This window comes from Eretmochelys imbricata, chromosome 10 (assembly GCF_965152235.1).
Source record: "Eretmochelys imbricata isolate rEreImb1 chromosome 10, rEreImb1.hap1, whole genome shotgun sequence".
Classification (NCBI taxonomy): Eukaryota; Metazoa; Chordata; order Testudines; family Cheloniidae; genus Eretmochelys; species Eretmochelys imbricata.
The window spans coordinates 61346905-61372109 of record NC_135581.1 but is presented as its reverse complement, the minus strand read 5'-3'; the positions used below and the strand labels follow the sequence as shown (position 1 = coordinate 61372109).

General features: G+C 37.8%; 1 protein-coding gene across 1 annotated transcript in view; it reads right to left on the bottom strand.

Annotated features, from left to right (window-relative positions):
• WDR72 (WD repeat domain 72) overlaps positions 1–25205 on the bottom strand; it is a 185379-nt gene that overhangs the window by 96597 nt on the left and 63577 nt on the right. The window contains exon 14 of the mRNA XM_077828602.1: positions 21489–21694. Coding sequence (XP_077684728.1) covers positions 21489–21694 — 206 coding nt within the window. The remainder of the gene's footprint in view (positions 1–21488; positions 21695–25205) is intronic.

Here is a 25205-nt window from a genome sequence, read left to right as displayed (position 1 = left end):
TTTAATTTGAATTTAACATTCATTAATTTGTCTCTCTCAAAACTGCTCCTTGAATTATTTAGGTAACTGAGTTTAAAAAACAAAACAAAAACAAACAAAACTTTCTTTGATTTCACAGGACTTAGTTAAGATCACTCCCCTTTGCCCATTAATAAAGTGTTTAGGTTATCCTTGAGAAAACAAACAGGATTCCCCAACCTTAACTGAAATTCCTTTGTCCCCCTCCCCCGTGCATTGTTGTATTGTGTACACAAGCCCTCCACTGATTTGTGGAATAATATACTTAGGTCTTATTTGACCTAGAGAAGTGCCCAATCAGAACACATTTACTCTTAGTCTCTCTTGAAAGTTCTCCACAGACAGAAATACAGAAGAGATTGTAACTGTCGTAACCACTAACTGCTTGTTTCTGTTTTGTTTCATTTTTTCTCTTTTCCTTTCTTTAATAATAAAATAGTAAATAATTGTGATTATTTTGCTTTTTGTTAATTGTGGTGTCCCCTAAAGCATGGCAAGAACCCATGTGACTAAAACAGTGGGAGTCATGTCCCTGTATTGGCACCGAGAGATAATTATTAGGGGCTAGTCTACACTAAAAGCACTACACCAGCACAGCTGCACTTATGCAGCTGTACTACTGTAGCACATCTGGTAAACATGCTCTATGCTGATGGGAGAGAGCTCTCCCGTTGACATAATTTCTCCCCCTCCGTGAGAGGCAGAAGCAATGTTGGCAGGAGAGCATCTCCTGCCAACATAGCGCAAGTGCGGACAGCACTTAGGTCGCTGTAACTTGCATCACTCGAGGGTGTGGGGTGGCTTTTTCACTCCCCCGAGCAACCTAAGTTATATTGACATAAGCGGTAGTGTAGGCCTGACCTAAGACATCATTCCTTGTTCCTCTACACTATACATTTTTAGTACCTTTTGGATAGTTACTTGGTGCTCAATACCCCTTTTCCTACTGCTCAGTGACCAAACAAACAAAAGAAAATACTCTGACAATGTCAATCTGCCATTGCATTCTGTGATGCCACTGTGTATAAAGTCAGAAGAAATGCTTACTGGTAATGTGAAACTTTATTGACATTGAGCCGAATAATGTCTACCAAGTTATCTTAGCTTTCTGCCACAAGCATTTCATTCCACTGAAAGGAGATGGACATATAAGCCTTTAGACATAAGATACCATTTAGAAAATATGGACCAACTACTGCAGATAAAAAGAAGATAACAGAGAATGGAAAGCGGGCCATAAAACTAAACATACACTCAAGAAGTGGGAAAAACAACTGGTGAAGGATATTGAAAGAGAGGTTAACAACTTACATTCTACAGACCCTTCTTTCTAAGGTTCTGAAAACACTTTACAAACATTACATAAAAGTCCTACAACATTGCATAATGGAGGTACGTATTACAGATCAGGAAACTAAGGCATCGTGATCACATTTTCTGTGCTTCCCTACAATGAATAGGTGTCAATAATAATAATATTACATTTTCTCTCATTTTTGCTCTGCTCATGTTAAATCAATCTCAATTATTGTCGATTGAGCATTTCAGTCCAAACTGTTCAGTTGGATAGTACTGGGTCTATTCAAATACAGAGTCATTCACCGCTTCTCACTCTCAACCACTTGCAAAGTTGTGCTGTAGAAATAAGCCAAAATGAACTAATTTTATGATATAATATGAAGGCTTACTTCTCAGTGGAACTGTAAATTAAATGACCATATCTAAGGTTTATTCAGCATCATACACATATTTGGCACTCAGCACTACAGAGTACAGTTTAGTAATTCTTTTATTTTTTAATTCACTACAATTATTTTAAAATGTAAGCAGCACCCCTTGGCACTCTCAAATTGTGTTACATATGTGATGGATTGGCTGAACTCTTTGTGAAAGATTTTTCCTCCTACCAATATCCTATTGACTTATTATCTAGCTAAGCAAACAAGGACCCATTTTTGTCGTCTTAAAGATAAAACTTAAAATAAGACAAATTCTACATTATCCATTCAGAATATATGGCTGTTCATAGTCAATCAAATTTCCTTTCTAAATTCCTCTTCATAGGTTTACGGTAATTTATTTTTTGGCTTTCCAATAGCTCTACCCAAATTTTCAGAAGCTGATCCCTGCCCATTTTGTGGCTGCCCAGGTCTGTGAATCTGAACTGACCACAATAGCTCGAAGCTACGGATGCACTTGAGTTGTAAACACAAGGTGATGACTACCTCACTTTGTGGGTCAGGAACAGCAACAAGTCTCACACAAGGTCATTGAATGATGATAACAAGGATGATAGTCCAAGAGATAATGAAGTTTGTAATAAGTAAGTAAGGGGCCAGATTTAGTTAGTGTTGTGTCCTTAACACCCCATGCCAGTCAGGTTATGGTTATATTCTTGAGCAGAATGAAGAAGTTGAGAAGATATTTGCTTTGCAGTGGTCGTCTGATGGCTGATCCAGAGATGGACAGTTTAACTATAATTCTAAATAATCTTTAATAATGTAAAACATACAGGATGCTTTATTCCTTGACATTTTAAAATATATTTTCTTTAGCAGTAATTTAGAAGGATTTTGTTGATATAGTACATAAATTCACATATACATATTGTTATACATATATATGCATCTTCATCCATAATAGGTAGTAACTTCTGAAGCTGAGTGAAAACAGTATCTACCCATGACTGTTATTTAGTGGATCTGATGCTGAGCTCATTAAAGTTAATGGAAGTTGGAGCAAGTCCATAAGTTACACAATGAAAATATTGCCACATTAGAAGAACAATTCACATGTAATAAGATCTGAAATTTTACTCATGGCCAGAATTATGTAGCTCACTAACATGAGAGATGCACAAACATCACACATTCTTTTTCAATAATTTTCATACTAATGTTGATCAAAGTTCCCTTAGACCAGTGGCTCTCAATCTCTGCAGACTACTGTACCCCTTGCAAGAGTCTGATTTGTCCTGCATACCCCCAATGCACACCCTTGCATTTCACCTCATTTAAAAACGACTTGCTTACAAAAATTAGACATAAAGATACAAAAGCGTCACAGCACATTATTACTGTAAAATTGCTTACTTTCTCATTTTTACCATATTCTACCATAAAATAAATAAATCAGAGTATAAATATTGTACTTATATTTCAGTGTATGGTATATAGAGCAGTATACACAAGTCATTGTCTGTATGAAATTTTAGTTTGTACTTACTTCCCTAGGACTTTTTATGTAGCCTGCTGTAAACTAGGCAAATATCTAGATGAGTTGATGTACCCCCTGGAGGACTTCTGAGTACCCCCAGAGGTACATATACCACTGGTTGAGAACCACTGCCTTAGACTGCACTTGCAGCCTCATTTTTCATAAATATTCATGCATACAGAATTCACTTGCACAAGTATCCACGGAAAAGCAAAGAAAAAACTTTGTAGAAATGTATATTTGTGGTAGAAATGTTTGCATGACCATCTTGGAATTCTCTTTGTGAGTTTAACAGCTGATCAGAAAGAAGATGGAAGAAGTAGAGATGAAACAAAACAAACCATAAGCAACATACAGTGTTCGGACAGCAAACTGCATCACATTCTTCCCACAAACCCCAGAGTTAAATATTCAGTGGCTTCTTGAAACCCACCTCCTGTTTTTAAGATTTTCATCCCTTAAAGACGAGTAACAGGAACTGACAAACAAAACTGCTAACATTTTTGAATTTTTTCAGACTTTTTTCACTTTTTTCAGACCTACCTGCAATGTATAAAGTTTGAGAATATTTTTGTGAAAGCAAATGAATTCTCAGTTCATGTACATTCAGCAAACTAACAAAATCTGACAACTGTTTTTATGATTAAGAATTTGAGCAGCTTTGCTAAATATACAGTTAGAATTTTATCTCACATGCTTTACAAAGGTGCCATGGTGAAGTTACCAGGTGTAGACAAAACACTTAAGATTTCACTCTCTTCACAATGATTTTACATAGATGAAATTGAGTTGGCTTCCATAATTGCACCTTAAAGATTAAAAGTAGAATTTTATTATTACCATTCTGAACACCACTTGCATTTGTTAAAAACTCAAAAGCAGCAGAGTACCTCTTTATTTTGTTTGGAGCATTGATGTACTGTTTTGAAAAGAAGCCAGCAGCACAATAGAACACTACTGCAATTTACATATTGGCTAGTCCAAAAACAAAAAATAATGAATAAGTGTTTAAAATGTCCTTATAAGGATGAGTATAGCACATTTAAAATAAAATAAAAAATGTTTAGCAGAATTATATATTCCTCTTATAACTACTTTTTTCAATTAATGCAATTTCAAACATGTAACAGAGGCCCCAGTTGCAGCTCCATAGTTAAGGTTGAGTTGAACTTTTCACTTAAAATTCAATGTCTTTGCTATGCATAAAAATGTGACATATCTTCCCCAAAATTATAGTACACACTCTGAGCATGGAATCAGAGTAACAGCCGTGTTAGTCTGTATTCGCAAAAAGAAAAAAGAAAAGGAGTACTTGTGGCACCTTAGAGACTAACCAATTTATGTGAGCATAAGCTTTCATGAGCTACAGCTCACTTCATCAGATGCTGCACCCGATGAAGTGAGCTGTAGCTCACGAAAGCTTATGCTCAAAAAAATTGGTTAGTCTCTAAGGTGCCACAAGTACTCCTTTTCTTTTTTCTTTTTGAGTATGGAATGAATTTTCTGAGAATTTAAACCATTATTTTAAGAGTTAAATATACTGTCTAAAATTTAGCAGTAACAGGATTTGTCTTTTTGGGGGGCTTATCTTTTTCTGGACAAACTCCTACAGTTATAAATGAAGTATTGTATACTTAGGCTTATCTCTCAGTTTATGTTTTACATTTTCTGTAATTATGCATACAGAAACCCTACATTCTATGTGAAACTCAAAGCTTTATAATGATGGGTAAGTATTATCATCACCAGTCTCCAGATACTGAGAAGGTAGGTAACTTTCTTTCAAGGCATAAACTGAGATAAGATTACAAAATTTTCCTCAGGAAAAACTATTAGTGTTTCTCTCATGACTGAACAGTGCTCACCCTTAAAGAGTGAATTGCTGTAATAACTAAATAGTCAGAATTAAATGAAATTAATAAATATACAAAGGACCCATCGCCACACAGTCCTGATGTGGAACTTACAAAATCTGCATAATAACTGAATTTCCAGAATAATGTTTGTCGGATTTGAAAAGACAGCAATGTTCTCTTAGAGTTTGTTTTTCCTTCTTCCTTTTTTTAAAGTAACTAATAAATATTTATAACCTTTTCTTGGTCTTTACGTTTGTGGGTTGTCCACTAATGTCCATATCCATTTGTCTAACCCTTCCTAAAAAATAAGCAAAAGTGATATGTGAAACTCAATAAACTATGGTGAGCTAAATTCGCAATGGCTGGTGCCCACCCACGCTCACCCTGCTAACTATCATCATCCTCTTCACAAATTGCAGGAGTTACAATGTCATGGGGAGACTGCAGACCCTTTGTAGAGCTACCATCTTCCAGTAGACTTTCCACAGCCACGTGTTCTACACCTGTGCATTTTGGATAATCTTAATTCGAAGTGTAAACATATCTGAGAATCCATGTTGCTGTATTTGTATTAGCAGCATTATGGGGAAGATCTGACTTTTATTCTGTGGGAGTGGAGGATCCTACACACAACTAATCTGCCACTGGTACACTGAATACAGAGATAGTAGAATTCAGGAAGCCCATGAAATAGGGAGCGAATACCATGAATGATGCAGATTATTCCGTAGCAAAACTCACGGTTTGCCACCAGAGGATGTTTGGGTCAGGACAAAGTAGAGTCCAGTGTATTCAAACTATGCAGATCCTTCTGTTCATAGGAGGTGGGATGCAAGAGATATGGACACATTGTCCGTTGTTGCTCTACAGCCCGGGGGTAGTTTCTGACCTCCTTCCCTCCTCCCTGCACAAAGCCTGAGTACACAGCCTTGGCACAAAGGGGAGAATTTTTCCTCCCTCCTGGCCCCTAGTGACATCAATATATGCTATTAACTATAACTGGTTTAAGACAGACACACCACATAAAAAATTCATGGAAAGAACAATTCAAATGCTATTTTACCTATCTACCTTCTAGTCAAGAATCTTTTCCACTGGGAGTCTACTTATTCTAGGAACTGTGGTCCACTTAAAATATACACTTCCATTAGCTCATAGAGATTCCCTTATTGTTTCAACTCCTCACACACCCATCTTCTCCATGCATGGACTTTCTTTAGCTTTAGTAGATACATTCTGTTGTGAGTTTAGTGCTGAAAAAGGTATTTGACAAGAAATGCCTTGACATTCACTTTACATAAGGGAAGTAAAGTGGTAGAATCACATGATGGATTTGCAAGCAAACCTGATCCAAAATATACCAATGGATCACCTCCCCTATAAGCCTGTAAGTAAAGGGCTTGATTCTTCACAGCCTTGAAACTTTTGTAGTTATTTATACCTGTGCAAAGTGAGTGCAAAAGTATCAAATGTGAATGCTCCACTCACAGGGTTTCAGGCTTTTATATCTATTGTGCACTTACTGTGCAGATATATGAATGACTACACGAAGTACAAGGCAATGAAGAAGGTGGCCTCAAAGTTGTCAGCGACTTGGGCCTGATTCTCCTGTCACCAGTGTAAATCCTGAACTCACCTGAAGCCAATGAACCAAATTTCTCCATAAATTATGCAAGTATAAGTCTATGGTCCATTAATGTCAATTGAGTTCTTCTGAATTTACTTTCTGAATTTACTCTGATGGAAGAGCAAAATTTGGCCAATGGTGTATAACTGGTTTAAGTGAAAGAAGAATCAAACCCCTCAAATTCTTCAGAAGGAAAAAAGCTGAAGGAAATATGTGAGACACAATTTTGGTAAGTGTCAAGTGCAGAATTGCATTAAATCTCTATTACAAAACAGATGTACGGCCCAATTCTGTGAATGGATGAGTTAAATCAGTCAGAGTTGAGGAAGATCAGCACCTCGAAGGACCAGGTACCGTGCATCCAAGGGGAATATGAAAATCTTTGCAGTAATGACATATAGATGGGTTCTTTCATGGTGGAGTGTTTTTATAAAGCCTTCTGTCTTTTGAGTGTTTCTATTTTTTTATATCTTTACAGTTTTTCATTTGTAATTTGAGTACCATTAAGATACCACTTAGATATAATCCTAACAAATGGAGGCCCCAATTAAGCAAAACATTTAAGCATGTGCTTAAAGTTAAGTGCATGCTAAAGTACTTTACTCAACAGGGAAATACTTTTGTGTTTACAACATAACCAAAATGATAATTAGTGTGTTATTAAACTGATGGGCTGAATAGAAAGATCTATTAAATTTATCAACTACGAGTTAAACATCCTGAACCTAACATGTCTTTTTATACATATGTTGACTGAAGGCAGATTGACTATATAACTAAAATATACATAATATATTTATGCTGCATTTTACCCAAGTATTATTAAACAATACCTCTAGCTAATACAGATTTCAAAATCTCTATCTTATAGTGTATCTTCAACCACACCTTCTCTAAGTGATCATTTCTGAAATACCACAGTAGTCTCTCACAAGCCCTTTTTAAAATTCAAGATCATTATACATATTTCCATCTGATTAATAAACATTTGCTTTTGTCATCTGTCATGTCAGCTCTGTAATTTGACTTTCAGTTGTATCACAAAGATGACACGAATTTTAAAAAGCATTTATGTCTGAATCATTCACTGTTCAGTATTTCTGTGAATCATTCATTGTTCAAAAAGAAAAGGAGTACTTGTGGCACCTTAGAGACTAACAAATTTATTTGAGCATAAGCTTTCATGAGCTACAGCTCACTTCATCGGATGCGTAGCTCACGAAAGCTTACGCTCAAATAAATCTGTTAGTCTCTAAGGTGCCACAAGTACTCCTTTTCTTTTTGCGGATACAGACTAACACGGCTGCTACTCTGAAACCATTCACTCACTGTTCAGTATTTCTGTGGTAATCAATACCATTTACAATAAAGACAAGATTTTATTTTTCAGCTAAAAACTGAAGAACCTCAGTTACCAGAAATGTAGGGGATGGGGGAAATCTGTAAGCCAACACTTACTGAGGTTCTAGGAATTACATAGGGCCAGATCCTGCCATTCACTGCAGTCTGTGAAAGTTCAGAGCATTCATCACCTCTGAAAAACCAAGTCCTGCCCAGTTGTAAGCTTGTAAAAATAAAACACTGCACAATGTCAGGTGTGACTGCACAAAAAAAGTGTCATTTACTTCTAGCCTCCCTCTTGCTTCTTCCCATTGCTGGGACTGGGATGGTGGCTGCAATTGAAGCCTATCTACTGAATGCTATAGTATCCAACTGCTTTCAGTATGAAATTATAGTTCCAAAGAGAGATCATTTCTATTTCTCCATGATGCTTTGTGCTCTCTGGCAGGAAGCAATACCTATTTTTTAAAACAGATTTTATATTGATTGAATACATGGAAAAACTATACAAAGGGCTTTGCTTATTTAGCACTTGCAGTTTCAGCATTTATAACAAAAATTAATATTACAGAAAGAGAACATGTGCAATCCTGTATTTTGTGTCGTGATTAAAGATGCTACATCTTACACAAATTATTTTGCAAAATATGAAATATGTGCTTCTCCCATGGAATTATCTGACCAAATATACAAACAATGCACGAAATGGCTGGCATAGTGTAAATTAAAGCATTGGCCATTCATTTCTAAATCCTCTGAGCCCTGGGTTGCTGTAGATGGTTGTCGATAGTGAAAAAAATTGCCTCCTTCAAATGCGCCTGGTGGACAGCAGCTTGATGATTGGCAGCACAAATAGAAGACAAACGAGAAAGCCTTCAATCTGCAGCTGATGCACAAGAAGAACATGGGGAGCTGAGTTTACAATAGAGAAAACATTACCAAGCTAATAGCACAGGCAATCATTTGACCACCATGCATCTTTGGTAGCAGCAGGGCATCCATTTTCAGTTAAGTGTTAGAGTACCTTTTTGCTTTCTCTGACCACTGCAGGGGTAAAACAACCTAGTGCGTGAAACCCAGTGACTGGTAATAAATTACTATGTTGGATACTTTTTGTTTTCTTTCAGCAATGACTTTACTGTGTATTCCTGCTATCATTACCAATTAAAGTGGAGACCGTTTTAGCAAGCTGTATCTAACTGTATATCAGTCCCCATGCTCCAATTGCTTTGGCAAGTACCACAGGGTCAAGAGGCTCCTTTGACCTTTCTCAGCTAAGTCTCTCTGACCACTCACTATTTGCAGCAATCTCAGCTGAACAGATGGATACTTCCCAGACTCTATAAAGCTTAGAATATAAAGATAAATGAAATTGTGTTTCAGGCTTCAAACTGGTTTATGAGCATAAAATATTGTCAGCGAGCTCCATGAAAATCTCTTACTTCAAAGTGCACCCCCCGTACCTATCCAATAAATGTAACGCCTCTCTTTTGTCTGTGGGTAAATTGTATTATTTTGGTGCAATTTTATGCATGTAACAAAAAGCTTTATATAATTTACATGGCTACTTATTGCAAAGTGACTTCAGAATTTCACAAGGTACGATTCAGTTGTTTAAATAAAAAGCAAGGAAAGGATGCGACTCCAGGCTTACACCTCAGCACTCAGAGTAGGTATGGCAGATCATAGTATATGGTCCAACAGGCCATTTAAGGCAGGAACATTCTACAACAGTCAGGCACAACAAGAGTGATTAGGAACAGCTTTAATCTTCATTTTATATTTCTGTGATTTTATAATTTCATGAAAGGCAGTAAGACCTGCAAGCACTGCACCAGGGTTTAGCCATATTAACTTTAATGACAATCACATGTCAAATTCCCTGGGAAATGCTTCAGAAATTTAGGAATAAATGCCGTTTCAACATTAGTTATCCCCCTTTTATTTTTTATATTAAATCATAGATAAGAATTACAAAAGAGTATAATAATGTCTTACCCTCTGAATATAGGATTAATGAATTTTATGTTTTGAGCTAAACCACATCAGTGGAGTTCCCCTAAATACTTAGTTGAATTTTGCATATTATTTTTTCATACTATTTTTAATAAAAATTCAGAAACATAGAGCAATGAATATGATCAGGTTTAGCATCATGTAATGTAATAGTCTCAAAATACTTTCACATTATAGCTATACTGTAAAGCAATATTTAAAATGATATACTGAACAATATGGATGAACCTTTATAATTACAAATGTTCTAATATTCTAGCATACTACTATTTTACAGTATATGTACTGAGTATATATTAACTAGATATAAGTCATAATGTGGATGAACTGAAACAACTATGTGAAGAAACTATTTAACTGTAGTAGTTGAGATAAAAATATCAATGGTTCAGGCTATAGAGAAAGGTTGTGTTTTTATAAGTACACAAGCATCCAGAGCACTGGATATATTTAAAAAAACTGAACTAAAATGAATTACATTTGTTTTAATGTACATGGTCTCTCATCCCCACACAAAGCTTCACAACCGCCTACTATGAAGTTGTAGGGTTTGGTTGTTTTTTTTCAAGCTTGCTTCTACAGCAGGTTAGCTCCCTTCCATGGACAGGTCAACTTGTTGAGTGAGCCACTGCAGCCTTTCATTGCTTATGCAGTGCAGAAGGCTGTAGCTGTGCTCTATTGGACACAATCCTAAGTAATCTAGTCTAGTTCTTTAATGCCAACTCAGCGACTGTCTTTAAAAGCAGTCTGATTTGACACAAACTTATTTTATAAAACATTATTTTCCCTAAAAGGAAAGGGATTCTGCACAAACACAGTTAAGAGTCTTACTTTGCTCACAAAAGGGCGGCAGAGGAGAAGGGATGTGATGCTCATATGAGCTAAAAACCAAAAAAGTCCTATACATACATACAGCAGAGAAGTAAACTTATGACACACTTAAGGAGCTTCCTTTATCAGACCCAGCAGAATGCATGCACACTGATATTCACCAGCATAGCTTCAAACTAATACCTACAACCCACTCATGGAGGAAAAGAGGGAGCCCCATGTTCTTATCACTGCTCTTTGAGGACTTAGCCTGGTAAAACAATCCCACGATGGCTACAGACTATAACGGTTTTTGAGAAGCCCAGCACATATTAACAGAAAGCACATTTTATGCCCTCTTACATTTACCTCCCCATCAATATGTAACAATAACAATTAACAATAGTGGAGGACCTCACTCGTTACAACTACTTACATTAAAATATACAGCATGAAGAGTAACCCTAACACATTTTAATTAAAACAAGTTGTTATATTTTCTTGTTTCAGTCTAGTACTGTTTCTGCAAACTCAAAAATAATAGGAATTATTTTCTTTTGCACAGTGGGTACTATAAAAAATTCGAACATTCACTGCCCCAGCTATCTATATTAAATGTGGTACTTTCCCATATTTAGCATAAAAGCCACAGTACCACAACCACAGAGAAGGAAAACATTACATTTTTAAATGAAGCTTACTGAACTTATTCACAGATTAGAAACACATTTCCTTGTGATTACCAATCACCTTGCAATTTTAGTATGGCTTTCACTGACAACATTATGATGTAAATTAACATAACCTGTGAAATATGTTATATCAGATTTGTACAAACATTGAATGCCACTGTGCTCACACCTGCTTTTGAAAATATATCTCCTAAGGGACTGAATGCTCTTAAGCCACAAGCTATGTGTATTGTAATTTGTTTGATAGCATTGGCTTCTCAGTGCATAGGTAGCTAAATATGGTCTTGATCCTGCAAGCACTTACACACTTGCATAACTCTACTCATGGGATTTGCCCTATTATGACCAATGGGGTTACTCCCAAAAAGAAAATTAAACACCTGCTTAAATGCTTGCAGGACTGACACTTATGTTTTAATATTAGTCCTAAGCATTGAGCATTAAGTAAATAAATATATAAAGTTAACTGGATTCTGCAATTTTTTCCTTTTCTATTCTAGTGTATGATGTTCTGAGATATCTTGGTTGCAGGTGAAACCTACTATGTAGGCCCCAATCCTGCAATGACTTATACAGCTGCTTAACTTTACACAATAGTCCAACTGATGTTAATGGGACAGAGTATGTAAAATTGAGCAGGTGCATAAATCTTCACTGGATGATGAGATTTTGTAATCATATACCTTTATGTTATACTTGACTTCTGAAGTTCTTCATATATTTTAGTACACTGGAAGCACTGAACTGGTATGAAATTTAATAAAAAACAATATTTTAAAACATAACTGATTTGCAGACAGAAGTAGACCAGCATGGGGAAATGCCCCCTTTGACCCAAGTCAAATTTGTGCTTCTCCCAACTTGGGGTCATGCCCAAGAAAACTGGGAAATTCCAGCTTATCCACTAGTACTAACCAGTAAGTGTGTCATCACCCACAGCTCCCACTGCTACAGACACTCTCTCCCTATGGAGAATGAAGGCCAAATTCATTGTTGATATATTAGCTGGTAAAATTACACGTTGATAAGAGAATGTCTACTTTGATGTAACTTTGTTACCAAGGAGCAGGTGTATGATACAGAAGAAGTTGGCATATTTAGTTACACCACACTTTCAAGTACGTGGGTGGGGGGTGTTTTTCTTGGTTTTGCTAGCTGCTCTCTTCCAGCCCCTGGCATACGTTTTAGAATAACTGAGACTCACTTCTGCATTTTACATCCATGGCTTTTGATGGAGCACTGAGGGTGTACTAGGCTAGGATCACAATGTTCTGGGGTGAAGTCAGAGCCCCACTGAGTTTTGCTAGAGAACTGGGCCACAGCTAGTGATAAGGGGTGTTCGTGGTAAAGGGGAAGCAATTTCCAGCAATCAAAATATTGTTAAGGTCCATTATTATTCCATATGGCTTTCATGGTCATAATTTTTGATCACTTCCAAATGGAAAATTAGTAACAAATTAGTGTATCCATCGCCCTTCAGACTTTTAAACATAAATGTTCTCGTGTTTCATCAGCATGGAACAGGGTTGAATTTTCCTTTCTCCATGGTGTATCAAGAAGAAATATATATACACATGAAAATAGACAACAGCTTCTGTCTTATTCAGACAAACTGATCAAGCTTATCTCCTGATAACTGGGGACAGAGTCCCCTTGACCGAGAGAACAAAGAAACTTTTACTTGGAGGAGACTGTGCCACAGTTTAGAGTTGTACCCAGATAGACTGAGGGTCCATTTATTTGGAAATAGGACACTGGCTTCCCTATCACTGCAAAGCTTTGGACCTCACATGACTAGAAAGTATGAAAGCGTTTGGGATGTTTTCAATCATATGTTGGGATTGAAAATGTATTGGCTGATATTTAATTTAATGTGCTTAATATTTAATATGCTATTTATGTCTCTCAGTATGGCAACCTACCTTCACTACTGAGGTCAATGCTTCAATTAGAATATATTTCTACAGATTCTGTACAGGGCCCAGAGGTGGGTGACAGTCAAATTAAATACTAGCTGGCTTTTCAAACAAACACTTTACACATCACTTAGGTAGGTATGGCAGGAATGAGATTGAATGTCTCCTGTGTGCCTTGATGGATCAATTGGACAAACCTACTGCTAAAGTGACCTACTAAAGAGGAAAAAATTTGGTGAACCACAACACTATTCGTTTGATATGGATGTAATAGGAGACTGGTCAGTTTATGATTAAGATATTTAGGAGAATAATATTGAACTACTGGAGATGCTGCCAAGGTGGGTTTAGAAGAAGGCTGACGGTACTGGAACAGTGTATAGTGCTTAGAAAAGGATTCACAGGAACTGAAATTGCGTGAGTCAACTCGATATGGCTGACTCCTGGGCTCCAATAGGATAACACATGATGTCTTGGGTGCTCCAAGTACATATTTCACATAGTCAATTGGAGATTTTAAGGACCCAGTCCTGTGAATATAATTTCCACTGAGACAATGGAAATTTTGCATAAATAAGGACTACAGGATCAGATCCTGAAAATGTGACTTTACCCTAAAGAGTTACTAACTAGGTAGACAGCTACATCTGTGCAACTCCAACATCTTCATATTATGCCCTCACTGACACCTCTGTAATTCCACTGATGACTAACGGAGTTGCAAAGATGTCAATGAGGGCATAATGTGAACACAATGGGGCTGCATAGAGGTATCTGAAGGTTTAATTTATCCCACAAAACCTCTGGGAAAGAACCAGGTCAGACTATCAAAGCCCAGGGTAAGTTTGCAGTGCCAGTAGTTAGAAGAGGCATCTATTTATTTTCAATTTGAACAAATCGGATATGGAAATCATTGAGACACAAAGAATATGGGACCCCACAATGCTCTGTCACATTTTAGTGCACAAGCACACTAATTTGGACATATAAACCTGTTTAGCACTATTTTTCTTTTCAGACACGGTGAGAGTTTAGTTAAGTAGATCACAGCACGCACCTGATAGCAAGTGACTAGCGTTTGCTTATAATAGGAGGTGTAAGTGTACAATGTAAGGAGCCTTTCCAAACCCGGGTTCTGGGGTGGAATTTCAGGAGAAAACATCCTGCAAGATCCTCAAGGCAATACTTAATTTCATATATATGGCTCGCTTACTGCCGCTAAGGCCAAAATTATTTTGTTTTGAATAGATACAAGGAGCAATGGGGCTCAAGAATTTCTTAAACATCTAAATGCATGCATATGTTTTTCCTAAGCTAACTGAACATGAACCAGGGAAAGTATTTAAAGGGCCAGGAGCCCAAAGTTATTAAGGCTTTCGTTTTTGTCAACCATCAAGAAGGTGGAATATAATCCGAAGAGTTCATCCACCTCTGTCAATCAAAGAACACCACTCCATTCTCTGACAATCAAGATACAAGGCTCATAACAAAGAAAAGGATATTGATAGCTGTTGTTTCTAACAAAACCTGCAGACAGGTCAAGTTGGTAATTGAAAGATTTGCCATAAAGAGTGTTCCCACACAGCACACACAATGGAAAAATACAGCTGATTGCACGCAGGAGTACTATCTTCTGGTCTAAAATATTCCACAGGGCCTATCAACAACATCCGAATTATTTCCATGAAATTAAAAAAAAAAAAAAAGTTCCACCACAACATTCTTAATGCTTCAAACCAGAATCAAGTTAGATGCCCGCATGAGAAAAAGCACACGGAACATCTGTCTTTTAAATAACTCTTCAATATAATATCGAAGAGAAATATTGCAGAAATACATAAATGGTCTCTCAATAGGCTGAGTAAATATCTAGGGTCTTATTCTCCAGTGCCTTGTTTTTACTGTTGTCATTTACACTGTATTAATACTTGGAGGAGCAGGTCTCTGTGAGTCACAATTTACATGCTCCAGTGAAGCCTCTCTAGGTAGGCCTGGAGAACCCACCTTCACTGTTCCCTTCCTCCTACACTGCCTCTTCCTGGGACAGTGTGTAGTACAAGGGTGGGAAAACTACAGTCCGCAAGCTGTTTTAAGCCGGCCTGCGAGCTCCCGCTGGGGCGCCAGATTGGGGGCCAGACCACACGGCTCTGCCCTGCTCCAGTGCTCCAGCCAGGGTGCAGGGTTGGGGGGCCGCACCACGCAGCTCCCAGAAGCCGTGGCATGGCCCCACTCTGAGGGTCACGGGCCGCTCCAAGGCTAGGAGCCAGAGAAGGGACATGCCACTGCTTCCAGGAACTGCTTGAGGTAAGTGCCTCTCGGAGCCTGCACCCCTGAGGCTCCCGCTCTCCAAACCCCTCAATCCCAGCATGGAGCACCCTCCCGCACCCCAAACCTCTCATTCCCAGCCCCATCCTGGAGCCCACACCCCCAGCCGGAACCTGAACTCCTTCCTGCACCCCTGCCCCAGCCCTGATCCCCCTCCAAACCCCTCCGTCCCAGCCCAGACCACCCTCCTACACCCCAAACTCCTGATCCTCATCCCCACCCGAGAGCCCGCACCCCCAATCAGAGCCCTCACCCCCTCCTTCACCCCAATCCCAATTTTGTGAGCATTCATGGCCCGCCATACAATTTCTATTCCCCGATGTGGCCCTCAGGCCAAAAAGTTTGCCCACCCCTGGTGTAGTAGTACTGCAAGGCCTTCTGTGGGGAGCCGCAAAGATCAGGTACACCCCATCACACTGCCATTCTCCAAACATAAGAGGTAGAAATTAAACAACAGGAGCTTCCAGCTAGCTCAACATGTTTTTTCTTGCCATTCCTGTTTCTTGCTATTCGAAATGTACCTTGGTGTTTACTATCCTAATGAAAAATAGTAAGTTTAACTGGTGCTCATCAGTAACCTTTAACTAACAATGTTATTTCTAGCTACCAGTTCAGAATGTTATCACAGAATGTTATTAGAATGTTTAGGTATTGTAACAAATAATTATCTAATATTCTTCTATATTCTGAACTGGTTTTGTGTGTGCAGTCACAGTATAAGTGTGGTCACAATAAAAGCAACTGCAGGTGATAACAATTTTGTTGCTATGATTACACACTAATTCTATAGTCTGTGGAATATCTGTCCCTTTTTAATTTTGCACAAATATAAGAAAAGCAAACTCTGGCTCCCCTAGTGAAAATACCACTCCATTGCAGGAGATTTCTATCTAGGAACATAAACTGTAGTGTTGTAGATATTTAAGGTAGCATACACAAATTAATACAGAAATGTATTAATGAAAAGTCTCCTCAGGAACAAACAATATTCATTATGGCAATTTATAGCATCTAAAGGCTTCTTTCCTAAAAGGTACAATGGTTGTTACTTAACACCTCTACTTGTGATTATTACAATAATAGTATAGATCCACAATAAAATCTAATGGTCACGAAGTAAAATTATGTTTGTAAAGGATATTTAGATATTTTCACTGGACTCTTTGTAAAGCTTATTCAGTGTTGCATGCCTTGTCAGCAATGGAAGATCAACATTTTTTCAGAAATCTTTGTTCAGTGAAACATATAAAGCACTAAACATGTTCAAAATGTATATATATGTGTGTGTGCGTGCATTTCTCTCTGCATCTTGGTGTCACTATTATATCCATAAAAATGCACAAGTTAATCTTAAATTACCTAAAATGGGTCAGTTCATTCCTGGTGTAACTCAATGAACCAATTACTACAATTACACCAAGGATTAATTTGGTTTATTTTTCAAACTTTTCAACGCTAACTCGTCTTCCTCATTATGTTTGTCTATGAGACATTCTAGTCATAGCTTCTTAAATAAGTGAAAAGACCAGTAAATTGTCAAGACAGTTGCATTATCACATTAATTAAACTGCAGTTGAGGTTCTAACAGTAACGGTTCCTGAAACACCAAGAGAACGTTTCTTAGGAACATCACGTTTCTTGTGAAACAATGAAATATTTACATGACCATATGAAGCATTATTAATTTTTTCAAGCTTTTCACACAGTTGCACATTTTAAATAATAACTCTGATTTAAAAGCATAACGAAAGTTCAAAAACACAATAAATGAAGAGGTCTTGTGTGGAGAGTCTACTGTAATTAAGACTAGAGATTCAATACCTATTGCTACCAGCCAGGTATCATAGCAACCTTGTGTCACTGAATACTGCTAGAAAACTGTTCAGCACCAGCAAGAGTCTGCTTTCGGAAAATCTGCAATGGCACTACATATTGTCAACATCTGTGGTGTTGCCATGGGCACCACGACAAAGAAATCGATGTTAAAAGGTACGAAAAGAGAATTGACAAGAAGAATCCTGGGGGTAGTAGATGGCAAAATATAAGTAGAAATGAAGGATCATTTTATCAAAAGAATAGTTAAGTAACTTATGCATCTACACCCTAATATCCATTTATATGAGAAGGAGAGACCAAATAATATGGAGTTATAATAGTGATTAAATATGTACCAGTGTTAGAAACACTACCGTGTTGTATACTAAAACTCTACACTTGTATCTTTTATTGCCAGTTTTAATCTGAAACTAAAACAAAGCCACTTTTAAAATAATATTTAAACTTCCACCTATAAACTCTAGATAGTCTTGTATAAATCTGCAGAAAAGAAAAAAGCAGGTTACTATGAACAAGAGCCCAATATTGATTTTTCTGCGGTGCAGTAAAGCATCTCCATTCTATTTGGCTGCTGTCAAAGCCACTCTTTAACAGCTGGAGTCAAATTGCACTATTTACAGCAAGAGCTCTTGTCAAGTGGACCATAAGTATTCTAACAATACACTATTCAAATGGCACTTTGCCACACAAATTGCTGACTTGATGAATACCCTATGTCAATGACTAAGGCCAATATAAAAGTTTCATTTTTATTAGAGGTTTTACATTCACACATTAACTAAAGCTTTCTTTGAAGAACTATTCAGCTATATATTTCAGGCCTTTTGACGTTGAAAATAATTAAAATCTGTTTAAATACATCAAGGGTATTTGACAACATTAATATGGATTTTGTGTTAACTGCATTGGTCACACCCTTCTGTTATTGGTACTCGCACTGGCACGTGCAGTACAATAAAAGAATTAAAATGGCCAAAGCACCATGAAATCAAAGTATTCTTCTTTTGTATCTGTGATTTACATGATGACAAATGTTTTGATACAAGAAAGCCTTTGAAGTCGCATTGTGATATGAGGAGTTTTTTCCTTTCTTCCGAGCATGGGGTAAATGTGCATTCATTAACTTGCAGACATTTTTTATCATATAGTATTACTAATAGAATATACTATCAACTTTAAAACACAAAACCAGGGCCAAATCCTGCTTGCCTTGCTCATGTGAATAGTCTCATTGTGTGAAACTGGGACTAACTTGCAAGAATAAGGCAAACAGGATTGGACTCCTGCTTTTCCAGTTTTCACGATTCTTCGTACCCATCTTTTGAATTGGAGCCTATCTCACACATTTTTATGCTAAAAGATGGAGGCAAAATGTAAACTGTAATACTGATAATTAAATATATTTTAGGAAAAGGTGAAAACAGAATATGTCCTATTCACTATTTGTTGGTAAAAACTGGCGTATTATTAAAAACTTGGCATTGCCAGTAGATCTCTCAAGAATAGTTTGTCAAACAGGCAATTTAAGACCCAGACCTGTTAAAGATCACATTTGCCATTCAGATATTCGTGTTCTGCGGTTTTCATGTTAATCTGACAGAAATGTGGGGATAAGTCCTTGCTCCACTGAAGTCAATGTCAAAACTCCCACTGATTTCAATGGGATCAGGATTTCACCCGTAACGTTTATTTGTAGACTGCAATCTAAGATTATTTTAAAACATTGTTATGAATTGATGTGACAAGTGTGAACACTATGAAGAATTAAAGACTCCTACATTTAAAAAAAATACCATTACAGGGATATTTTATAACAAGTAATTAATTATTTTAAAGATAGGGGGCCAGATCATCATCTCCCAAAGTATAACCCAAAAGAGGAGGCTCTCTGCGAGGAAACATTCTGCTGCGTCCTCATGGAGATCCGCTGCATCACCCCATCCCCAACACAGAAAAAGACATTGGCCCTGCCCCAAATCTGTTGAATTTCTTTCCCCATGAGGGTCAGCAATAAGAGGTTCTGTACCCTCTCTGGCCCCCTGTGGCTCTCAGTGGTTTTCTGGAGTTGCATTGCCAGGGGATCTCCTTAGTCATGTCTGCCCTCTAGTGTACCCACCCCATACCCAGCCCTAGGCAGTCTCCAGCACTTCCCAAACCATATATGCAGACCATCCTCTGTGCTGTCTGGAGGAAGGGTGGAAGTGCTGCAGAAGTGACAAGACAAGTTTGTTGTGTGAGGGGTTTTCATGGGTGGGGAGTCCCTTCCATTTGTGAATCTCAGAGGAAAAATGCAAGCCACGATATCTACATTTAATACACATCAGGAACAAACAATACAAATCAAGCTTTTTTGGCAGATTTGGAGAAACCATCAATAATTTCCTTTTCAATAATAGATTTACAAGTGGACAACAGAAATGCAATTTATTGCTGACCATCAAAAATAAACTGTGAAAAAATGGGACACTACAGAACTGATAAGTGATTGCTTAAGAAACATGTTTATAGAACTACTGTACTATTTCATCTCCACCAGCTCTGAATAATAAAGCTATCAAATGATCATAGATTGCAATCAGCCACAATGTGCTAGTTAAGATACCCATTTCATAATCAGCTCAAAATCACGGTTTTTTATTCAAGGGACAGTAATTTTTCTTCTGACCACTCAGTTAAATTTACTAAGTTAAAATGCATTAGAAAAAAAAATCAAGCTTCACGGTTAACTCCTAATACTACTTGTTTCTGTTTTATTTATTCTAAAAATAATGTAGGAAAAAGCCATTCTTTCTGATAATACAATAGTGAGAATCAGATTCTGTGTCAATAGCCTACTAGTGCACCATCTGCCCTGCAAGATGCTCAGCAGGATTATGCTCTAATAAGACTTTTCAGCAAATGGCACCAAAAGGAACTTTAGACATCAGACTGAGGTCAGTCAAAGGTCAAAGATAAATACAATGAGTTTGCCAGGCACCAGTCTAAACTGAACTGTACATTTAAATGTATAAGTATATTAAATAAAAAGTCCAAAAAATTAATGAGATAGGCCCTGATTCTGCTGTCCTTTTTCAGACAGAACTTCCCAGTTATGGACAAAAGGTTTCCAGGCACTGGAAGTCATAAAGACAGGAAGTTCAGCAGAAGTACGGAGACCATTTGGCTGTCTATTTTCCATATATTGTGTGTTCCTCTTCCTGCCCACTATTGAGGAACACATTTTCGGTCTACATTCATTGGTGAGGAGTAGCAGTTATGACCTGCTCTGTTCTACTGTCAAGAATGGAATTCTCAAAGTCCATTATTTTTTTTAAAAAAGTCATGACCATGAACACACACCACACACAGAGGCCTTGTATTTAGGATACTATATGTGAAGAATGCAGTGAATACACATTCATTGTGATGGGCAGATTGTACTGGAAAAAGATATGCATAAAATCTCTGTTCAACTTCCTGAAACACCTGAGAAGGGGTGTTCTGGAACAAGTGACAATAGGAATGTATGGGAGCAGAACTATAGTGAGAGTCATCCTATCATGATGTGAAAGGGAAAGTAGTGTGGAGGCACTGGGCCTCTGTGCAAGTGCCCTTGCCCTCTGTGGGTTTTCCCCATGGGTGAAAGTGGGTTTCACCCCTCTCTGTTCTGTGAGTTGGGGCTAATGCCACCACCTCCTCCCCCCATACCCTTCACTATTAAAATATGAAGGAAACTTCACAACAAATCTTGAGTTTCCTGGTCCCTTCTTGGGTTCTTTCCCACAGAGAGAGATGGTGCAGTCATTTGGACCACTATCAGTTTCTACCAACTAATATTCTACTCATTCACTCTTACCTTAGCTGAAGATTTTTCTGTGTGGGTAAGATTGTGGGACACTGTGCCACGTTTGTAAGTGCTGGAGGATTTGTATCCTGCATTTTTATGCTTTTGTGTATCTTGAGAGACTGGAAGTATAGAATCAGTCACTAAATACTCTGAATCTTCACAGGAAGTAAGAATTGCTTTTGCCATTTCATCTGTTTCATGTCGTTCTAGAGTCCCTAGGAAACAGAATAGAAGAGCTTGTGAAGTTTTTAAAAATGCAGTGTTATTTTAGATAAAAATTACAGCAGATTTTCAGCAATCACATTAGTTATTAATAGAATACACTAACTTTTATTTTGCCCTAATTTAACGAGATATAAATTTATTCTCAAAAATCTTTGCTGCAACTTTGTCAGACACAGAATGTATGGAACTTATTATGTATTGTACGATGTATGAAAGCATTCTGAAGGCCTTTTCAAAGCATGCACTGTATAAAACTGGAGAGAAAAATATTATTTGCCTTACTGTGTTCAAAACATTTCATTCTACCTTTCACTTTACACAGTGAGATCAATGTGTCATGTGTTATTCTTTAACAACAAAACCTGTATTTACTATATTTATTATGAACCTTGTAATCAATAATAAACACTTATGGCATATTTTAGTGCTGTCCTCTAGTGTTCTAGGTTACAAACAACAAGAGGAATCTATAAACTTTTCTCTTCTTCCAGATTCCCAAGTAACATCTTTTCTCTATATTCGACTTTTTAATTCATAAACATTACTAGTTGAAAAAGTGATGTTATAGTCAGGATTATGACAGTTTGGATCCAGAGATTTGGCTTTAATATTACTATCTGCATGGCTCAAGGGAATCTGGCTCAGTGCCTGGATTGTTATATCTGGAAGCAGAGATTGACAAGAATTCTGTTTCCCCAGATGATACATATTCTTTGTCTCTTCTCTTGCCTTTTCTTTCTTGTGTTTTTCCTTAATCTTATTTTCCATTTTCCTCTTTATTCTCACTTTATTTCTACCCACAATCCCTTCTGGCTAGAGTATTAACCATTAAAACTCAACATTTTCCTGCTCTAACCACAGTTACCATCGGTATTTTCTTCTTTAAGCTTAAGGAAAACCTGCAGTCATCTCAGATACCACTGTGTGGCACCTATAAATGATTATTTCTTAAAGGTGACCACTTAATTTACTATTACCTCCTTTCCCATTTTATTCTTCCAATTGATAATTGCCTAGATTATACAAATAGATGGAACATTGTCAGGAAGCAGAGATGATACAAGAGAATAAAAGCTTTGCATGGTATCTTGGACCACTAATGGTATTGATATTGGTAACCTTATTCACACATATGCCTCTACTGATTTCAGATCAATTAGATGGCTCACATGTGCTAGGTAAGTGATATTTGGCTTTTAATATATTTTTAAGTTAGGTCCAAAAAAACCCCCCAAAATGCCTCAACTATCTAAAAGGGCTGGACTTCGACTTTAATTACACACCTAGAGGACTAAAAATCCCCTTTATAGCCATACACGTGATACTCAGACCATGAGTCCAGGCATGCAAAAGTAATTGGACATTGATCAAATTGTGAACTATTTGCACACACAGAAAAAATGGCGGTATTGGCACCAAATATTCAGATTCATTGTCTGGCTGCATTGTGCTACTCCTTTGTCATTAAAGCATCATAGACCTGGCATATTGGGACAAGTAAGCCTGATTTACTGCTGCTTTGCATTGCCAGAGCAGCGTAATGCAGGCGCTGTGAATCTGTAAATTTGGCTCATTATTTGCAACACATAATTCAACCAGCTTTCGTATGCAAAATAAATTTTAAAACCTCACAAATAAACAAAAAATAACATGAGTATTCATGACCTAAAGAGGCTTGTTATATTTCTATGATTGTACTTTTTTTGTGAGCTGTACTAAGTATATGTTTAAACTGATCTTGGATAAAAATTGACTTGTTCTAAATGCAAATTATATTGTATAGTATTTACGTAAGTAGTTTAAACTAAGGTTCTTGTATATGCCACGTATTTCCCATCTAAGCAGAAATCACAAGAAATACTGATAGAAATTGCAAGTTTCCAATAAATGTCAGAGATGAAGGACATAAGGTATTTTAAAAGTACTAACCATTTGATGTGAAATGGTTTTTGTTTCTGGGTCTGAATTTTTTGTAGCCTGCAGTTATCCAACACAAATTTTCTCTTTCACTGCTACCAAATAAAAGTATGTAACACAGACATCCTACCAGTAACAGCTGGTAAAAAAAATATTGGACAGGGATTGAGGGATCTCATAAGGTGTTTTTAAAAAAACTAAACTCATTTTGTCTGAAATTTTATTTCTTTGAAAACCCACCCTCCCCTTTCATCAAATATAATATCTTCTCCATGTCTTAGATTGGCCAATGGAGCCTTTCTTTAAATTCCAGGCAACGGGAAGTCAAAGGCCTGATTCTGCTCTCCTCTCAGTATGACTCCATTGATTTCATTGGGGTTACTACCAATACAGATCAGTCTCAGGCGCAATAATTTATTTTCAAAAGTAAGTAGTTAAGTCCCTTCCCACAAGCTGCCAAAGCCAGAGTCCATCACGGGTACTGGTTATCTAGCACAGCAAGGATGGCAACGTTCCCAAGATCCAGGATAAGAACAGCCCAATGATCAGGCTATGTATGAACACCTCAAGCTAAGCTGTCTGTTCAATTATGTGCTCACATGGGTCCCATCACTGTAGAGTCCGAGCACTTCTCAAACATTAATGCATTCATCTTCACAACACCCTGAGACGTAGGGAATTCTCTCTTACTCAGTATCGAAAGGCTGCCTCCTGCCTCCAACCAGGCCAGAAGGCCAGCCTCCATCGCCCACTTGTTACATTTTCAAAACAATCACCTTCACACTTTCTCCCATGTTGCTCATCACACTTGGGAGGAGCTCCCTGTAAACATCCACAGACTCACTCATTATCCTCTGTCAAATTTCTCCTTAAAACTCTCCTCTGCCATAAAGCCAACAAAAAAGTGGACAACCCTTAGGCCTCTGGTGCAGGGAGACCAGGGTCTACCATGCTGACCAATATTTGTCTGATTGTTGCCTGGTATTCCCCCATCAGTCAGTCTGCCTCCATTGGTTAAATTTTGTCTTGTACTTAGATTACAAGCTCTTTGGGGCAGGACCTGCCTTTTGTTCTGTGTTTGTTCTGCACCTAGCACAATGGGATCTTGGTCCATGACTGGGACTCCAAGGCATTATAACAATTAATATATCCACATCGCCCCATTTTACAAATGGGGAACTGAGGCCCAGAGTGTGTCACATTAAGGGTAAAATTTACAAAGGGATTTAGATGCCCAAAGATGCAGACAGATGCCAAGTGGAATTTACAAAAGCACATTCGCAGGTTGGATACCTATTTCCCATTGAAATCAGCTCCTCTGGAATGAACTTCCCCCCTGTAAGCCTCATGTGCTGCTCTTGCCCACCTGTTTGCCCTTGCCCCTCAATCCATTGCTCCTACTTCTATCTCCCCTAGAGGTGCCTTCCGTTTCCTCCTCCAGCTCCACCCCACAATGTGCTGCTGCCTCCCTCATCCCCCATCCCACACCTTACCCCAGGACTCAGCTCCCCACTTATCACAGGAGTCTTCAGAAGGGGGCACCAGAAATGACCTATCCTACTGCCTTCAGCCTCCCCCTACCCA